Here is a 17,989-nt window from a genome sequence, read left to right on the forward strand (position 1 = left end):
TTTTCTGTTTTATTTTGCTGTTCACTGCCTTGAGTCTCGTGCTGTGGGGAGTGTCAGAACCGCGTCTCCCTAAAGAGATCATTGATCTTGGGCGAGGAGTCGCTGTGGGCGCAAGTGACCACCCACTTTTCTTGCCTGAGGCCGGTCCTTTAGCCTCCGCAGTGCGTAGCCCCTGCCCTATGGACCAGCTCAACCTGAAACAGAGCCTCTGGCCTGCTTACAAGGCAATCAACCACGGACAGTGTGCTTCTTTAGACAGCACAACAGACAGACCAGGTAGGACCTCTCTGTTATAGTAGCCATGAGTGACCTTTCCATTCCACACTGGATTTAGGTGCAGTGCTGCTGTTCAAGAGATGAGTTAGAATTTATAATTGTTTTATTAAGAAAATAAGTAGTTCCCTTAAAGTACAATTGCAGCTTTAAAAGCATAAAGCATATACATATCCAAGCTGCTTCTTGTTGTTGTTTAGTCATTAAGTCGTATCCAACTCTTCATGACCCCATGGACCAGAGCAGGCCAGACCCTCCTGTCTTCCACTGCCTCCCGGAATTTGGTCACATTCATGTTGGTCGCTTCGATGACATTGTCCAGCCATCTCATCCTCTGTCATCCCCTTCTCCTCTTGCCTTCACACTTTCCTAACATCAGGGTCTTTTCCAGGGAGTCTACTCTTCTCATGAGAGGGCCAAAGGATTGGAGCCTCAGCTTCAGGATCTGTCCTTCCAGTGAGCACTCAGGGTTGATTTCCTTCAAAATGGATAGGTTTGTTCTCCTCGCAGTCCAGGGGACGCTCAAGAATCTCCTCCAGCACCACAATTCAGAAGCTGTTCAAGTACTGTGTTAGAAATATATTTATTTTATTAAGAAAATCAGATAGTTCCATTAAAGTACATTTTAAGCTTTAAAAGCATAAAGCATATACATATCCAAGCTGCTTCTTGTTGTTGTTTAGTTGTTAAGTCGTATCCAACTCTTCGTGACCCCATGGACCAGAGCATGCCAGGCCCTCCTGTCTTCCACTGCCTCCCGGAATTGTGTCAAATTCATGTTGGTCACTTCGATGACCCTGTCCAGCCATCTTGTCCTCTGTCGTCCCCTTCTCCTCTTGCCTTCACACTTTCCCAACATCAGGGTCTTTCCCAGGGAGTCTTCTCTTCTCATGAGATGGCCAAAGTACTGGAGCCTCAGCTTCAGGATCTGTCCTTTCAGTGAGCGCTCAGGGTTGATTTCCTTTAGAATGGATAGGTTTGGTCTCCGTGCAGTCCAGGGAACTCTCAAGAGTCTCCATCAGTTCTTCGGCGGTCAGCATCTTTATAGTCCAGCTCTTCTTTCCATACATCGCTGCTGGAAAATCCAAGCCGTTACCATGATTCAAATAAGTTTACTATTCTTAGGTTAAAACAATAGCAGCTAAAACTATGTCAAGTCATCATCTTGACTAGCATTCTGCATATCGTCACCCTAGAAAAGCTGGGCAAATCTCTCCCCCCATCTCTTTTCTCTTTCCTCCCTATCAATTCAGAAATGTCTCATCACATACATGAACCAACCATTTTTTCTACACATCTCTGGACCACCTTCTCTCCGACTGTTGACCAGTTAGGATCTTGTGGGCGTGACACAGTTTTCCGCAGGTATCTTATCTCGTCCCAGTTAAGAGGCCTCCCTCATGATCTTTTCAGACCTCACTTCTTATCTTGGTGCCAGGCAGAGCCAACGTGGAACAACCGCCCCACAAGACAGTCGTTTTCAATCCAAACTATACAGTAAACGTAACAGACTCCATCTTTGTATGACTACGAGTCCCAGTTGCCTTCTAATTCCTTACAGGGAGAAAGGTGGCAGGCCAGGGAATAATCTATAAATGCTGGGGACGGAACCTCCTCAATGCAATGTGTGTGTGTATGTGGGGGGGTCTTATTGCGTTCTCCCCCACCCCAGACGCCACATCCTTGCGCTTCTTCCCATGAAGCCAACGGGTTAGATCGAAAAGGTCGCCCTGGTTTTAAAACGAGATCTGAAGGATGCCGCAGAGGCAGAACACGGGGACCTGGGAACTCCTGTCCCCATGGTGCTGGAAGCAGCAGTGTGGAGGTGGTTGATTGAGCTGCGCTGACTGAGGATGATGGGAGCTGTAGTCCAGCACATCTGGAAGGCAGCAGGTCAGGGAACGGGTTGTTCGAACCAGCTCGTCTGTGATCTTCCCTATTATGGTGAGGGTGGTGTATCTGATCACGGTTCAGGCATGGACCCAGGATTCCTAGGGTTTGTGTGTGTGTGTGTGTGTTTTCAGTTAAATCGAGAGAGAGAGAGAGAGAGAGAGATTTATAATGAGCCGCTGGACCCTATCCTGTCAGAGCAGATCATCTCTGGAGGCCTGTAGGACTGCAGAAATAAAAAATAAAAATAAATAAAACGGAGTGGGGGAGAGATAGCCGGCCACACAAAAGCTGCCTTGGATGGCTCGGTGTGTCTGCCCAGATCAGGGTCTTCTCCTTCCCAGTTGGCAGCTTGGGGAGGGGGCCGGGGGGAAAACCTTCTTCTGTCAGGGACCATTTTGCTCTTGTGTGCCATTTGCTGTCACACGGGGAAGCGTGCAGGACGCCACCGTGGTCTGCTATCTGGAGCGAAGGAGGCAGGAAACGAGGGGGAGGGCATGTTAGAAGGGGGGGACAGACAGACCAACAGACAGACAGACAGAGAGAGACCCTGGATTTTCAGCATCCCAGGAGATGAGCGTGGGGAATGGTGCCAGCCGCCTTGGGTCCTTTGCAAGGAGAAAGTCAGGGTTAAAATATTTCAGACACATCCATGGTGGGTCTCAAGGTCTCCTACATTTCCTCCCCCTGCCCACCCACTCCCCGTGAAACATAAGCCTTTTCTTAGGACAAGGATCTGGAGGCCCGGCATGCCCTGCCGATGGCCCGAAGGTTCATCTTTTTGCAACCGTGGCTGCGCGGTCCAAAACACCTCGCCTTCCCTCTTCCGGCCCTTCCATGTCCATCCGTGGCAGAGCGGCTCAAGAAGCCCACTGCCCCTGGCTCCTTGGTCATCATCTCTGCTAGATCCACCGAGGGCACGGGTTCGAGAGGAGTGGCTTTCATTTCCAGGTCTGAAGAGCCCAACGGGATTTTGTGGCGGAAAGGCCGCACATGGGGGCCACCGGTGCCCAGAGGAGCGCTCTGGATCCTGGATCAGCAAACCCGTTCAAAGGGCTGGACGGCTCCGGGGTTTGGAGTTCGATTCTCCACCGTGCCTCCTTGGGAGGGGCTAGATTTGATGACCCATAGGGGCCCCTTCCAGTTCTCCAGTTCTAAGATTAGTTGTTTTATTTTATTTAAAATATTAATATGCCGGCTTTCTCCTGAAGGATCCAAAGTGCTTTACAGTATTAAAAGAAACAAAGTTAAAAGCTAAATAATAATTTTTTTAACAATATTTTAAAAGCATTAAAGAGATGTCATATTAAAGGTCATAGTAAGAGCAATACTGTATTAGAAACGCCAGTAAAAGCTCCCTTGGTCAACCAGTCATTTAAAGGAAAGCCTGCCTGAAGAGAAAGGTCTTTTTTGCGGCTTGTGGAAGGTCAGCCGAGATGGAGGCCAGCCTGGCCTCCAGTGGCAGGGAGTTCCAGAGTCTAAAGGAGCAGCTACAGAGAAGGCCTTCTCCCACTTCCCCCATCAAAATGCAACTTTGAGGGTGGTGGAAATGAGAAGACAGCCTCCCCTGATGATCTTAACACCAGGGGAGGCTCAAAGAGGGAAACTTGTCTTTTAGAAAGCTTGGATTCTACCCGAAAAGGAGACGATGAGATCATTCTGGCTCTTGAGGGGCCCTCTTCACATTGACAACCCATGTTGGTGGTGGGGGTTGTGGATCATGGGTTCTAATGCTACACCCTTCTAAGCAGCAGACAGATGCCTTAGACCAGCATCCACTAACCTAGTTGCTTCTTCTTGGGGATGGAGAAGACCTTAATGTCTATAGATGTGTGATGTTAATGGCCATTTATGTCCGAGCAGCCTGCGGAACTCCCTGCCAAAGGATGCTGGCCCGGCCCTTCCTTGTTGGCTTTCCGTTTCCTGATTTGCCTCTACGGACTGATTTTTTTAGAAAGGAGGCTTCAGCACACTGGCCCCGTGCGGTTTTACCGACCACGTCTGCTTTCTCATCCAACAACATTTGGATGTTCGTCTGTATTGTGTATTGTGTTTTTGCACAATCGGCATTTCATGGCGCCTCCTTCCTTTCTGTTGTGGTCGGTTTCCGCTTTCTGTGATTGTAGAAAATCAAGCCAGTTTGTCCTTAGGGCCGTGGAGTCAGTTTGAGCATCCCCTGAGAAACAGTGCAGAACGGTGGCTTCTGGAAACACTTTGCGAACCCCAGCGGGCTCTTGAACCAAGGAATCTGAGGGGTGGGGTGCAGGATTTTCCTGGAAAATGTGTATTCCTCTAATAACAATAATCATCATATGCCCTCAAGTCAATGCTGACTTACGGGACCCTTATTGGGAGTGGTGGTTTTCCAAGTTGAGAGTACAGGTTACTGTATTTTCCCGTGTATAAGACGCCCCCCATGTATAAGATGCCCCCCCCCATTTTTCTAATCCAAAATTAAGAAATCTAAGTGGGGCTTAGTAAGTGTAGGGGGAAAGGGATTAAAGCGCTGCAGGATCGCTTTGATCCCTGCTTTCCCTTCCACTTGTTTTTTCTCTCCTCAGTTTACTTCCATGTATAAGATGACCCTCAATTTTTAGTCTAAAGATTTTAGACAAAAGTATAGTCTTATACACGGGAAAAATACGGTAACTCAGAACCGCTTTACTTTTCCCTTCCTCAGTCCAGGGCAACTTTGGGAACTGTGTAGCGGTTTTCACCCTTCCCTTCTTCCTGGGTTGCCCTGGGACGACTGGGCAGCTTTGGACCCCAGGGCCACCCAGGCTGGCTCTTCTCCCTGGAGGCCTCGTGGGGGAATCGAACTCCCAACGTCTGGTTCTTCTGCTGCCAGAGACCTCAACCCTGTGAGCTATCCTGTCAGCTTTCCTCTTTTGATCGAGAACTTCAGTTCCTGGTTGGTCCCTTATGGGGACACCCCCACCACCCACCACCCCGACCCCGGCATCTGGAGATGGGATTACTTGCATTTCTCGACCTGGTTTTAGATTTCTCCTGGGACAGCCCATTTCTTAATCTCTCTGTGTCTTTTTGTCTCTCAACTTTTCTACTGCAGAACCGCAATTAAAAGGCATCGTCACCAAGCTGTTCTGCAGGCACGGGTATTACCTCCAAGTCCACCCGGACGGGACCATCGATGGGACGAGAGAGGACACCGATGGCTTCAGTGAGTGCCAGCTGGAGGCTCTCCTTGAGGGTCGTGGCTTAGCTTGGCCTTTGAGCCCAGGGAAGACAGCTCCCCCCCCCGGGAGGTTCCCTCTGCTTCCGTGGGGGGACGACGCAAAGGAGAACGTCCGGTTCATTGGGACCAGGAAGGGGGGGGGTGTCACAGAGTGTCCGCCTCCCGCTCAGGCACCATCTCTGCTGCCTGAAACTTTGAATCCTGGCCTGGGAGATTCAGAGCTTGAGAAAAGCTGGTGATGCTCGAAGCCTGTTAGCTCCACCTCTTTCCAAAAGGATTTCAGAGGCTCCCCTGAAAAATCGCATCTCCCAGCAGCCGACATTTTAGTGAGAAAATGCTGCGCCTTCCTTTCCAGCCGGACTCACCAGCAAGGGAGAGTCTCATGGCCCCGATGTCGGCGGGGTGGCAAGTCTGCTCCGGGTTTTGGGCAGAACTTGACAGGAGCCACCCCCTGCAACATAGATTCAACACTCCGGGTTGCTCTTTTAAAGTTTCAGCTGAAACCCGGAGTGGATTGGCTGCCCCTTTGAGGGAGGTCACAGCCTACAGCCTGCACCGAGCAGCTCAGAGAGCCGTGCCTACAGTTTCTCGGATAGGGAGCAGGATCGTGGCCCTCCTCCGACAGATGCACCGTTGCCTGTCGTTGAGAGGTCCTCAAAGCCGGGAGGGTGTCTCCTTAGTTTGGATAGAAACCTCTCTGTCTCTTTCCTGGTGGGGCTGAGGGACCCTCCGTCCTGTACGATGGGTCCAGAACGAATCCCCAGTTACAAGGCGCACAGCTGCCCTCGCCCTTATGCTCTTCCTGGCTTGTCTGCACCATTTGGGTTTTCCTTCTTCAATCCCTTCCCCCCCCCCCTTCCTGCTGCTCAGCCCCCCCCCCCCAATGCTCCTCTTCCCTCTGGCTCCGATCCCTGGCTCTCTGTCTCAGTATAATTGAGTCTCTGACGCCCAGAAGAGGAGGGAGGGATGCATGATTGATGATCGCGCTCTTGCCTCAGTTTCTTCCCATCCGGAGCTGATGAGCAAGGCTCGGCTCTATGCCCAGCCCCCCCCCCCCGGCTGCCCGCCACCCCAAAGCAAGAGAAGGCCACCATCACCACTGCGGACCTCTGGCGTGGCCTGGCTGGTGGCGGGGCTGGCCTAAGCGAGCATTTAGAAGAGATGGGCCCCGGGGGAGCTGGACGCCCTTGGCAAAAGCACCACACCTGGGAGGCCACGTCTCCCCAGGGGCCGAGGAAGCCTTCTGCGCAGATCACCTGCGGGATTCCCCTGGCGCCTGGTCCCTCGGGCAGAAGGGGGGGGCGTTGGTTGGTTCTCTCCCGGATGGGAAAGGCTCCTTCTGGGTACTCAAAAAAAATCCAGTTGTGTGTGTGTGTGTGTGGCTGGGTTGGAGGGTTCTGGGGGGTTGTGGACCAGAACAGGGGTTTCCCCGATTATGGGGAACCTCCTAGGTTCTCTCGCGAAGGACCCAGGAACCTCGGGGGCTAAACCTCAGCCTTCCAGATGTTCGGGCTCCAAGTGTCACCATCGTTTGCCACCAGCTGTGCGGGATGGGGCTCAGGCGATTGTAGGGTAAAATCCCCGAAAGAGCCAAAGGGCCCTAAAACCACCCTTTTCCTTCGAAAGAAACCGGGGGCTCTGGCCACCTGTCCTGAGTCTGATTAAGGACTCCATTCAGGCAACATGGGGCCAGATCCGGCCCGCGATGGTCCGTCACTGACCCTATTCTGCACCCCGTGATACTTGTGTCTCTCTTTTTAGTTTCCTGTCGTTTTGTATCTGGTAAACCCCCTCTTTTTCTTTTTCTCTCTCCTTCTCCCCACAGCTCTCTTCAATCTGATTCCAGTGGGTCTCCGGGTGGTCGCCATCCAGAGCACCAAATCAGGCCAGTACATCGCCATGAACGCCGAGGGCTATCTCTATACCTCTGTGAGTAGCCGCTTGCCTCTGTTCCCCTGGTCTTCTCCTCACCTCCCAAATCCATGGTAGCCGCTAGCCACCCTTTCTGCTTTGAGCCACACTGACAACTGAGCTATGCGCTGGTTAGGGAAGTTTGCCACCTCGTGGCTGAAGGTGGTAGCGCAGGTTTTGAACAGAGATACTGTATTTTTCCGTGTATAAGACTATACTTTTTTCTAAAATCTTCAAACTGAAAATTGAGGGTCGTCTTATGCACTGAAGTAAGCAGAGGAGAGAACAAAAACAAGTGGAGGGGAAAGCAGGGATCAAAGTGATCCTGCAGGGCTTTTATCTCTTTTCCCCTACACTTATACTTGGGGGTGTTTTATAAACGGAAAAATACGGTACATTTAAATGATCTAGAATTAATGAATGCACTAAAAAAGAAAAGAACCAACACACTGGGAAATTCCTGCACAGCCCCTGTCTTATTAATGCCAAGTTTAAGGTGTCCAGGTTTCATGGACTTGGGGCTGGCCATTTCTCTAATGGATCATCGTCAAGCATTCCTGCTTGTGATGGCAATGAGAGTAACAACAACAGCAACAACTTTCCCCCAAAGCAGGGCTTGCAAGGCAGGATCTCCTCCTTGGCCCGCCAGAGGCTGGCATGGCTCCGGGAGCCCACAGAGTGCAGCAGAGCAGAATCATGGCCCTCTCGTGCTGCTGTCCATATCTTTGCCTTCCTGCTCTAGGAAAAGCTTGCCTCCAGGCCTGTCTGCCTCCCCACTGCCTCTTTTAACCCCCCCACCCCCCCCTCCTGTCTCACTGGGTTTTGTTGTTGCCCTGGTCCGCACCGGAGGGCAGGCAGGGTGAAGCTGGCACGGCAGCTCCTGCACTGGCTTTGCAGAAGAACGAGAGAGAGAGAGAGAGAGAGAGAGAGAGAGAGAGAGAGATGGTGGCTCCTTCCTTCCTTCCTTCCTTCCCTCCCTCCCCCTCGCCTTCTTTTTCTCTCTGAACTGCAATTAGAAGCTGCCCTCCTTAACGAGGACTCCCGAGGGAGAATCCCCTGACCCCAATCCGGAAGGGAGCGCGGCGCTTTTATCAGCAGCCATCCTGCCAGCCATCTTGCTGCCAGTGGGCGGCTGGGCTGCGGGCATGGCCGGCGGGTTTGGAGGGGCTTCTCCCACCCGAGGTGGCTCCCCGCAGGCAGCCGTGGCTGCGGGAAGAGCCTTTTGGGGGGGGGTGCAGGGGGGGGGTGGGGACAGGGCTGGCTTGTGCCGAAGAGAAGGAGGGCCGTGCCAGGCTGCGCCCGCCTAGGAAAAGACCGTGTGTGGGGAACACGGTGTGTGGAAGGGGTATGTGTGCGTGTGTGAAGGTGGATGCGAACGTTTGTGCTTGTGCAAATCTGTGTGTGTGTGTGTGTGTGAGAGAGAGAGGGGGGGTGTCTGTGGTTGAAGAGACATAGGCAGGAATCGTGTGCATGCACATGGCGGTGGCATGGAAAACAGTGCATCCAAGCACATGGGGGGGGCGTGTGAACGGCTGGCTGGCATCAGGACCTCGGGCGTCCCATCTCAATCCCCAGACGACCTCAGGGCTTCTTACCCCAGACAAGTACCACCATCCTGAGTCCTGGGAGCCCCACCCCCTTTCCATCTGGGTCGGCCCGATTTCCCAGCCTCGTCTTCCAGGTCGGGGGGGGGGGCCCTCTGCTCAGTCCCCACCCCTGCGATCCAGCCTGTGTCTTAGGGCTTCTGGCCAGCTGTCAGATGGGGCCACCTTCCCCCCCCCCCGCCGCCAGACAGTGCTCCTAGCAGGGCTCCACCACTGTCCGTCCGTCCCCTTCCAAAAAACCCCCACCCTCCAGCCTTTCCTGGGAAGTGCCTGCCCCTGCAGCAAAGCCCCCCCCGCCAAGCCAGAGGCCTCTTCCGCCCCCCCCCCCCCGGAGAGGCTGGGGTGCTTTGGTGCCCCTTTGCCAGGGAAAGAGGGAGGGAGGGGAGGGCGGAGAACACGCTGGCACCTGGGTGGGGGTGGGGGGGCTTTGGAAAGGGGTGTGTGTGTGATGATGATGATGATGATGAATCATTGATGCTCTGCCGGGAGAGGTCACTCAGCCTCAGCCTCAGCAGGGGGAGCTGGGGAAGAGCTGACAGCGGAAAGAGTTTTCCCAGGGAAGATGGTGCTTGTCAGAAAGGATGAGGCCAGTGGAGGATGATGGCTCTGTGTGTGCGTCTACGCGCACGTGTGTGTCTGTGTGTGTCTGTCTCTCTGTCCCTGTTTAAGTGAGGGAGCAAATGAGGAAGGAAGGAAGGAAGGAAGGAAGGAAGGAAGGAAGGAAGGAAGGAAGGAAGGAAGGAAGGAAGGAAGATACACTTTGATGTGTGGGGAAGGTGTCCAGCTTGAAGATGGATCAGGACCATCAGAAATGAACAGAAGAAGCTGCAAAAGTCTACGGCAGGGTGGGTGGGGGAGAGACCGTGTCCTCACTTACCATGAACACCCCCCCCCCCAAGATGACTTCCGGAGTCTCAGAAAAAAGCAAGTCGGCGACTCACAGCCCTGCCGTCAGGCGGAGGGAGACAAACCGCCTCAGGCGGCCGATTCCCTGTGGCATGAAAGAAAACGGCCAGATGGGGAGAGGGTTGTGAGGAGGACGGCGGGAGAGCAGGAAGGCCCACCCCCACCCCCACCCCCGGGAAGGGTCTGCTGCTGCCAGAGATGGGATAAGCCGCTGGCCGGAGGGTCGGCCTTCGGTGCCAGAAGACCTTGGCCGGCTTCTGGGGACGGTGCGTCCCGGTGTCTGGGGTGGGAGCAGGGGAGCCTTCTGCGGCTCTGTGCGAGCGGTGTGCGCCCTCACAGTCCTGCCCTGCTTACTGGCACTCTTAGCATGCACAGAGGCACTCTTCCTTCGGTGCTTGCTCCCTCCTCGGAACCTCTTTTGCCCCTTCCTTCGCCGCCCTCCAGATTCTAGGGAGCGCAGGATATTTCCTCCCTCTGCCGATGGGCCCGACACCCCCAATGCAGCCCCAGTCTCTTCTTGGCTGGACTCGAGAGACCTTTTTAAGGCCAGTTAAATATCTTTAAAGACATTTGGCAGCCAGGCGGCTGCGGGAGAGAAGGAGGCTTCCTGGGGACATTTTGCTCTCATTAGCATTATGGATATTTTGGCTCTCCCCACCTCACGATTCTGGGATGAGGACCCAGGTATCCTGGAGGAACCCCCTGGGTTTTGGGGCGATCTCGGCCCTGGACGGCGGGTCCATCAGGGGTTGAGCAGTGCCACCCTGTGGCAGAAACCTGCTATGGCATGCAGAGCCCATAGAAGCTGGAGAAGAGGTCGACCGAGCAGAATGTGTTTATTTTAAAAACATTTTTTAAAAAAAAAATCCCATATTTCTTCAAGAAGAGTCCAAGGACTGATCCAGAAGGAACATTTGCGCTTCCCTGCCTAAACCATGGACCAAAAGCCTTTTAAAGAGAAAGGCAGGGTAAAAAAATATTTATATAAATCAATCCGTAAATAAATTTCAGGAAGAGACTCTCAAAGAAGCCCCTCCTAATCCTTTAAAAACATTTAGAACAATTTTATCTGCTTTGCTTTACTAGGGTAGCGCTAAAGTAAAAGGTTCTTGGGAATCGGATGCTTTCAAAAACACTGTTTCGAAGATCTTTAGGAAACCCTAGAAATTGAACTTCCACTATAATTTTGGGCTGAGTTTTTGGGGGGAGGTAATTTTCTTTTTGTTTTCCGGTGGTAGGCGTGACTGTTTTAAGTGGAAAAGGGCCGGACTGGCTCTGGCCCTCGGTCTGGGTTTGAGACACGTGCGCGCGCACCCCAGCTGACACGGGGGTTCATGCTCGTGACCCTCCCCATTGTGTTCCACTGCAGGCTCACTTCACCACCGAGTGCCGTTTCAAAGAGTGCGTCTTTGAGAACTATTACGTCATGTATTCCTCCACCCTCTACCGGCAGCGGGAATCCGGGCGGTCGTGGTACTTGGGCATCAACAAAGACGGGCAGGTGATGAAGGGAAACCGAGTCAAGAAGACTAAAGCTGCTGCCCACTTCCTCCCAAAGCTGCTGGAAGGTGAGGAAGAGAGGAGGGGAAAGAAAAAGAAAAAAACAGCAACATCTTGAGCCTGTCTGTAGTTCCTCAGATGCCGTCACCCCTGGTGCAGTGGCCAGCTACCATGGGCCTTTGTTCCAGAGAAAGGCAGGATGAAAAGGTTTTAAGCAAGCAAATTATAAATAAATGAAACTCTTCAGACGCCTCTCATGCAACAGCCTCCTCTAGGCAGGCTGTTGCTCTTACAAAGCCCTGATTATTGCAGAAGCACTGGCTGTCCTGGTGGCGCAGCGGTTAAAGTGCAGCCCTGCAGCCAACACTCTGCCCACGACCTGGGGTTCAATCCTAGGCAGCCGGCTCAAGGTTCACTCAGCCTTCCAGCCTTCTGAGGTCGGTAAATGGCATACCTGGAGGGTGGGGAAGGCAACGTGTGTAGCCTGCATAATTAACTTGTAAACTACCCAGAGAGTGCCTTCAACGCTATGGTGCAGTATATAATCGTTACACACACCCCCCCCCCGGGGCATCTTATCTAAAAATCTGTCACGCCCCTGAACCTCTCCTACAAAAAGTTCTTGGAATTGCGCAGAATTCCTTGTCATGGGCCCTTGCTCATTGTCCCCAGGTTTACTCAGGAATGCATCATGGTGGATCATGTCCATAGTCTGGACCTGCTGGGTGTAGGGACCAGGGACCCCCTGCTAGTTGGTTTTGATTCCTCCACTCCTTTCTCTCTCTCTCTCTCTCTCCTACCTCCACAGTGGCGTTGTATCGTGAGCCTTCCTTACACAACGTGGTGGAGCTGGCCCTGGCGAAGAAAGCCGAGGAAGGCAGCGCGCCTGGACCGCCCCCTGTCAAAGAGATTTCCAAGGCGGAAGCGACGTAGCCAAGAGGAGGGGGGTGCCTCCAGTCTCCTCCACCCCCTGCCTCCCTAGTGCGAGTTCGGGGCACACGTACCTCACCTTCAACGGCCACTCTTTGAACTGTGCCCTAAACGCTCATTTTCAACCCTTCCTTAATCCCTCCTCAGGATGGGTTTCTTCCCATTTCGTCTTCGGACACGGGACACCCAGCAAAGTCTGGCCAGAAAGGCGAAGAGGCCATTGGGCCGCTGACTGAACCAATTCTGGATGAGAAGAAATGACACACACACACCCTCACTGGCATTCACTTCAAGCCATAGGAAACCATGTGGCATCCAGCCACTGAGGAAGGCAATGTTGTGATGCTTCAGGGGGGCAGACATCCATTTCCTACAATGTGACAAATACGTTGTGGGGGGGGATTTACCCCTCCATCGGGCAGGAATTCTTGTGTCTCTCGGGAGGATCATTCTTAGCCCTTTTTAAAAGAGGGCCTATTCCAGTCTTCCGTTCAAACAAAATGGCGCATTTACGGTGCTTTGCACTTTCTCCTGTGTCGACAACATGATCTCACACACCACATCAGGGAGAAGCAGGTTGGAAAGGGGGGGGGGGAGGGACGCTGTATCACCAACTACAGGGATAAAAAGATCTTCCGTTTCATAATAATTTTTTTAAGAAATGCCTATGGCGTGCCGTTTCCACCCACTAGATGGCAGCATTCTCCCAATGTGGATTCTTGACAAGTTTTCTGGAGATTTTGGGATTTATGAGGAACAGCAGTGATGAAGAGTGTGAATTTCCTTTGGGGAGAGGGAACAAGTCCGATGTTGCTTTAACCAGCTCAGGTCGCTGAGGCTGTTCTCTCCTCTTGATCCAGACGGAGGGGATAAGCTTAACTGCATTAATAATGAACATGATTCTAATCAGATTTCTAAAAAAGGTGGGATCTTCCGCCAGAGGTCAGTTCTGGCCCAATGGAAGGACACTATGCTGTCTTCGCCCTTTGAATCCTTCCAAAATAAATAAATTGCAATGCCAGTGCAGGAGTTTCCTGTTGCTAAGGATTCAAATTTTGTGACTGGATTCCCACCTCTCTTGCAGCAAAAAGAGAAAAGACTGCAATACCATTTTCAACCACTAGGAGTCGACATTTTCCTATCAGGAATGAAGATATTTTAAGCTTCCTAGGAGAACATTGCCCCCCAAATGTGTAATACCCTTTCTGGCCACTGGATGGCAACATTGCATTCAAAGAGGCTGTGAATACTGTATGTAACTGATGCGTGGTGTGACTGCTTCCCCGGAAGGACAATGCAATACCTTTATTTGGCCACTGAGTGGCAACACAGGTCATCCCAGTCCCTGGGGGCATGCAGGGGCTTTTCAATATTTTGCAAGTCTCGCTGCTCCTGCATGTGGAACTTTGGGAAACAAACAGCCAGTCAATCGGGGTGGGGTGGGGGCCTTCCGGAAGACTGCACCCAGCCCTCCATGCCATTCTGGTTCCTACCCACCCCCGCCCTGCATCCCAGGTGTCCAGATTGGCCATACTGTATTCCTATCTTTACAGGGTTTCAATAGGCAATAAACATATTTTCAAGGGTGGCTTGGGAGGGAAAAGGGAATTGTACTCTGGGGTTGGGGTTGCGGGGGGTATGATGTGGATGAATACTTACCGAGAGCCGGGTCAATGATTCCAGGGTGCAAATGTCAGGTGGTGGTGACAGGGATGATTCGGAAGAGGGTCTTATAATGTCCGTCTCTCGTATTGCCTTCTGTATGCCTTCCGAATAGCCAGCCCAGGGACCCTTTACGGCTTCGTCCTTCACACAGATTTCTCTCCCCTTCTCTTTTCCTGTTTGCTAAGCCACGGAATGTTCATGAACATTCTCAGTCATCCAGGTGAGGTTATCTGGAAGTTGAGTCATGGCAACTAGACTTCTTTCTTGTTGGGTGGAAACGTTTTGCTACTCGTGCAAATAGCTTCGTTTCATCTAAGAAGTGAAAGGTTTCCACCTTGTACGAAAGAAGTCCAGCTACCCTGACTCAACTGTCCAGCTAAGCCACAGAGGTTAGAAAAGTTACCTTTTTTTAAAAAAAAAAATGACAGCCTGTGGTCAGAGATGGGGGAAGCTACTTTCTGGGATCACCCCTGGACGGATAGACAGACAGAGAGAGATACTGGTTCTTTGATTTTGGGAGCTGAGCTCTGCAAAAGTAACTTTGCCCATCTCTGCCAGTTGTGGTCCAGAAAGGAACTTTTCCAGGCCCTGTCCCTCCACGTGCCCTGCCTCCCGGTTGCAGGTTTATCCCTTCCACTCTCCCCCACCCCACCCACCCCTCTTCCCAAGTCCCCAGCCTCCGTTCAGCCACTTGCCCGCACATTTCCCACTTCCCCACAACTCCTAGGCCAGACTGCCCGGCTTCCCCAAAACCCAGGGGTCCCTCCTTTGGATAACGACCCCTCTTCCAATGAACTCTGACTCTCATCCAGTGCAGGAGGAAGATTCTCCGTCAAGCAGGTCCCCAAACACCCCCTCTCTTTTTTTGGGGGGGGGATTTCCACGTTTGCTTTGGAGCTCCAGAATTACCTCACCGCGGTCCAACCCGTTCTGCCAAGTTTGCAAGAGAGATTTGTGTCCATTTCGATGAGAGAGCGAAGCCAAGGATGGAGCGTCAGGCCAGCCATGAAAACGAGCCATATCCAGAAATATTGTGTCTTCCGATCCACGTCTTCCTCTTGGCACCGGCGCCATTACCGAGAGCCATAGCTCACCCCTGCGGGCGACCGCGGCCCCTAACCTTGTGTCTAAAATTGCTGCCGCCCCTCCCCACCCCTCGTGAGTCTACAGCCAGGCCAAGACTCTGCGCCCATCTCTTGGGTCAAGTGGCTACAGGGTTCGTGTGAGTTCAGGAATTACACCTTCTTTCTAATGAAGATTAAGCAAAGATGGAAAGAAACAGCGGTGAGAAATCACCCATACAGGAACCATTTCCACCCCGTCCACCAGGAGGCAGGGGAGAGCCAGTGAGTATAAAGATAATAAACCCCTCGGTGCACAGTAGGACCCCTCATATCCGCAGGATCAATATCTGCTGATTCACTTATCCGTGGTCTGAAAATACTGTATTAAAAGAAAAATCCCAGAAATAAATGTTTCTAAAGGTGAAGTTACCAGACCTGGCCACTAGAGAGAGACAGAGATCATGCTATGGACAGTGTTCGCTATTAAAATAGCATTTGCTGTACAGTAATCCACGTTTTCCAGCATCTGCAGGGGGTGGGGGTGGAATCGATCCCCCACAGGTTCAGAGGTCCTACTGTATTTCTAAGTGAGCTGGGGTTAGCCTTTATATGGGGGTGGGGAATCCTTTTTTTCTTATTACTATTATTTATTTATTTATTTACAGTGGGGTCTCTACTTAAGAACTTAATCCATATTGGACGGTGGTTCTCAAGTTGAAAAGTTCTTATGTTGAATCTGCATTTCCCATAGGAATGCATTGAAAACCATTTAATCCGTATCTGCTCTTTTCCGTCCATAGAAACTACAGTGGAACCTGTACTTAAGAACTTAATCCGTTTTGGAATGGTGTTCTTAGGTTGAAACGTTCTTAAGTTGAAGCAAAATTTCCCATAGGAATGGACTGAAAACCAGTTAATCCGTTCTGGCTGTTTTTTTGTTATGTAGAGGTGTGTTCGTACATTGAAGCATTAGTTCCCATAGGAACTAATGCAAAGCTGGTTAATACGTACTCTACCACTAGGGGAAGAATTTTTTTTTAACCTAAGATGACCTAAGGTTAAAAAAAGAGCAGGAAATGTTTTTTTTTCCTGTTCTTATCTTGGATTTCTGTTCTCAAGTAGAAACAAAATTTAGCAAACGGAGCTGTTCTTAAGTTGGATTGTTCTTAAGTAGGGACGTTCTTAAGTAGAGACCCCACTGTATTTATTTTTGGTAAGAGGCCCCAGAATTCTTGGAACCGTAGTCCGAAAGAAGGAACTTTTGGAGGCTCTGTTTTCCAGGTTCATGAAGCTAGTCTCTTTTCTGGAACAGGTGCGCACATGCACACCTACACACACACACAGTCCTTCCCTCTTCTTCCTTTTAAAAAGAAAAGAGGGTGTGAGGTTTAGGTAAACGTTCAACATTCAGACTTTGCAGGCTGAATCACCTATGCACGCTGTGAGTGTTCTTTTTTTTCAGGGGGGGGGAAATGCCGGTCTGTGTCAAAGTCCCCAAACCTTGCCTTTTCTCTCTTCCCTTTGTCCTCCTCCTTCCTTTCAGAGGGTACTTTATATCCAAAATCTGTCCTTTCCTGTAGATCACTCCGTATCTCTCCCCCCCCTCTAACCTGAAGAGCAGGGAAGAGGGAATGAAAGGAGGGTTATAACCCGCCACCCGCAGGACCTGTGTCCCCCCCCGTTTATTTCCTTTTTTTTTCTTCCTACCACACTTCTTGCCTCCCCCAGTGATTGTCTATGGATGAAAATCTACACCAATTTCTTCAGGGCTAAGACTAAGTGAGGACAGCCAGAGTTCTGCTCCGGATCACCAAAGTTTGCAGAGCCTCGAAATCCGGGGTTGGTTCTACTGGGGAGTGTTAGCAAAATGAACCCCAACACCTCTTGGACTCTTTTGGGGGGGGTGTAGAAAGCATTAACTTTCTCTTTATTTGGGAGTGGGTCCCATACAGGTTTCCACTTTTATTTTCATGGGTGGGGGCTTTTGCCCCGTCTCCCGTCAGAGCAGGTGCCTGATGGTGTTGCCAACTCCGAAGCCCATGTGGCTGATGCTATGATAGCTCTCTCTCAATCAGATCCCCTTGTTTAAAAAAACCCACTGGCTCCACCGCTGGAAATCCTGGCCTGCTTCTGAGTGTTAATTTTGGAGCGTTTCACCGGGAGCCTGGGAATGGGCCTTTTTCGGACTGCCGGCTCCCTAAACCCTCCAGCCGGCCAAAGGATGATGGGAGTGGTCAGCTGAAAGGCAACGTTCCGGGTTCTGATTCCAACTGGGGCCCTTTTAAAGGAGAAAGACGAGGCAATAACGTTTTAAATAAAGAAGCAAACCAACAAATATAGACATGTTTAAAAACAAGGAGCTTAAGGGGCAAAAAAACAACCCCAAATTGCCTTAGATCCAAAACTATAATTGCAGCCAAAGAGCCTGGTTACATTCTTTAAAAAGACCAAACATAAAAAAATAAAACCACCAGAAATTAAGGCTGGATCTTGGATTGTCCAAGTTGAACAAGGCAGCCTTTGCAAAACAACAACCCCCCCCCCCCAGTCTCCTGCAGCCAAATTTGCCACAACAAGACCCCAGTTTCTCAGGAGGTTCAAACATCATCTTGGTGGAGAGTCGGCGTGTCTGAAGGCATCTCGTCTTGTGTTCGGGTCCTCTATAAGAGCCCCGCTTTTCGATCTCCCAGCATACATTCGCCGTGCAAACGGCCGGGGTTTGACCTCCGCCGAGGGACGCAGGGCCTGTCCTTCTCGATTCTGCCTCTCAACCCCCCCTCCTGTGGCCCTTTTTCCGGCACAGAAAGCAATAAGAACTGCAGGGGTGGCGGGAGAAACCACCCCCCCTCTGCCTTCGGCTCTCCTTGGCTCACCCTGCATGAGAAAACGAACCCCCCGTTCCCTCCGGCCCTTCTCCCCTTTCAGCAATAACTGGTCTTCTTCTCCAACAATCTGGTGCAAAGGGCCAAGAATCTCCTTGCCCGTCCACCCACCTCCGCCCTGCACACTGGAAATAAACTTTATATTATTCTACCTAGCTGTGTCTTTGT

At 51.5% G+C, this 17,989-nt stretch overlaps 1 protein-coding gene across 1 annotated transcript in view; it reads left to right on the forward strand.

Annotated features, from left to right (window-relative positions):
- The window catches only part of FGF11 (fibroblast growth factor 11), a 37,596-nt gene extending 19,620 nt beyond the window's left edge, over positions 1-17,976 (forward strand). Inside the window, exons 2-5 of the mRNA XM_020799804.3 lie at positions 5,234-5,344; positions 7,185-7,288; positions 11,150-11,348; positions 12,089-17,976. Coding sequence (XP_020655463.2) covers positions 5,234-5,344; positions 7,185-7,288; positions 11,150-11,348; positions 12,089-12,213 — 539 coding nt within the window. The 3' untranslated portion in view covers positions 12,214-17,976. The remainder of the gene's footprint in view (positions 1-5,233; positions 5,345-7,184; positions 7,289-11,149; positions 11,349-12,088) is intronic.
- Positions 17,977-17,989: the final 13 nt, after the last annotated feature.

The sequence above is a fragment of the Pogona vitticeps genome, chromosome 6 (genome assembly GCF_051106095.1).
Source record: "Pogona vitticeps strain Pit_001003342236 chromosome 6, PviZW2.1, whole genome shotgun sequence".
Classification (NCBI taxonomy): Eukaryota; Metazoa; Chordata; class Lepidosauria; order Squamata; family Agamidae; genus Pogona; species Pogona vitticeps.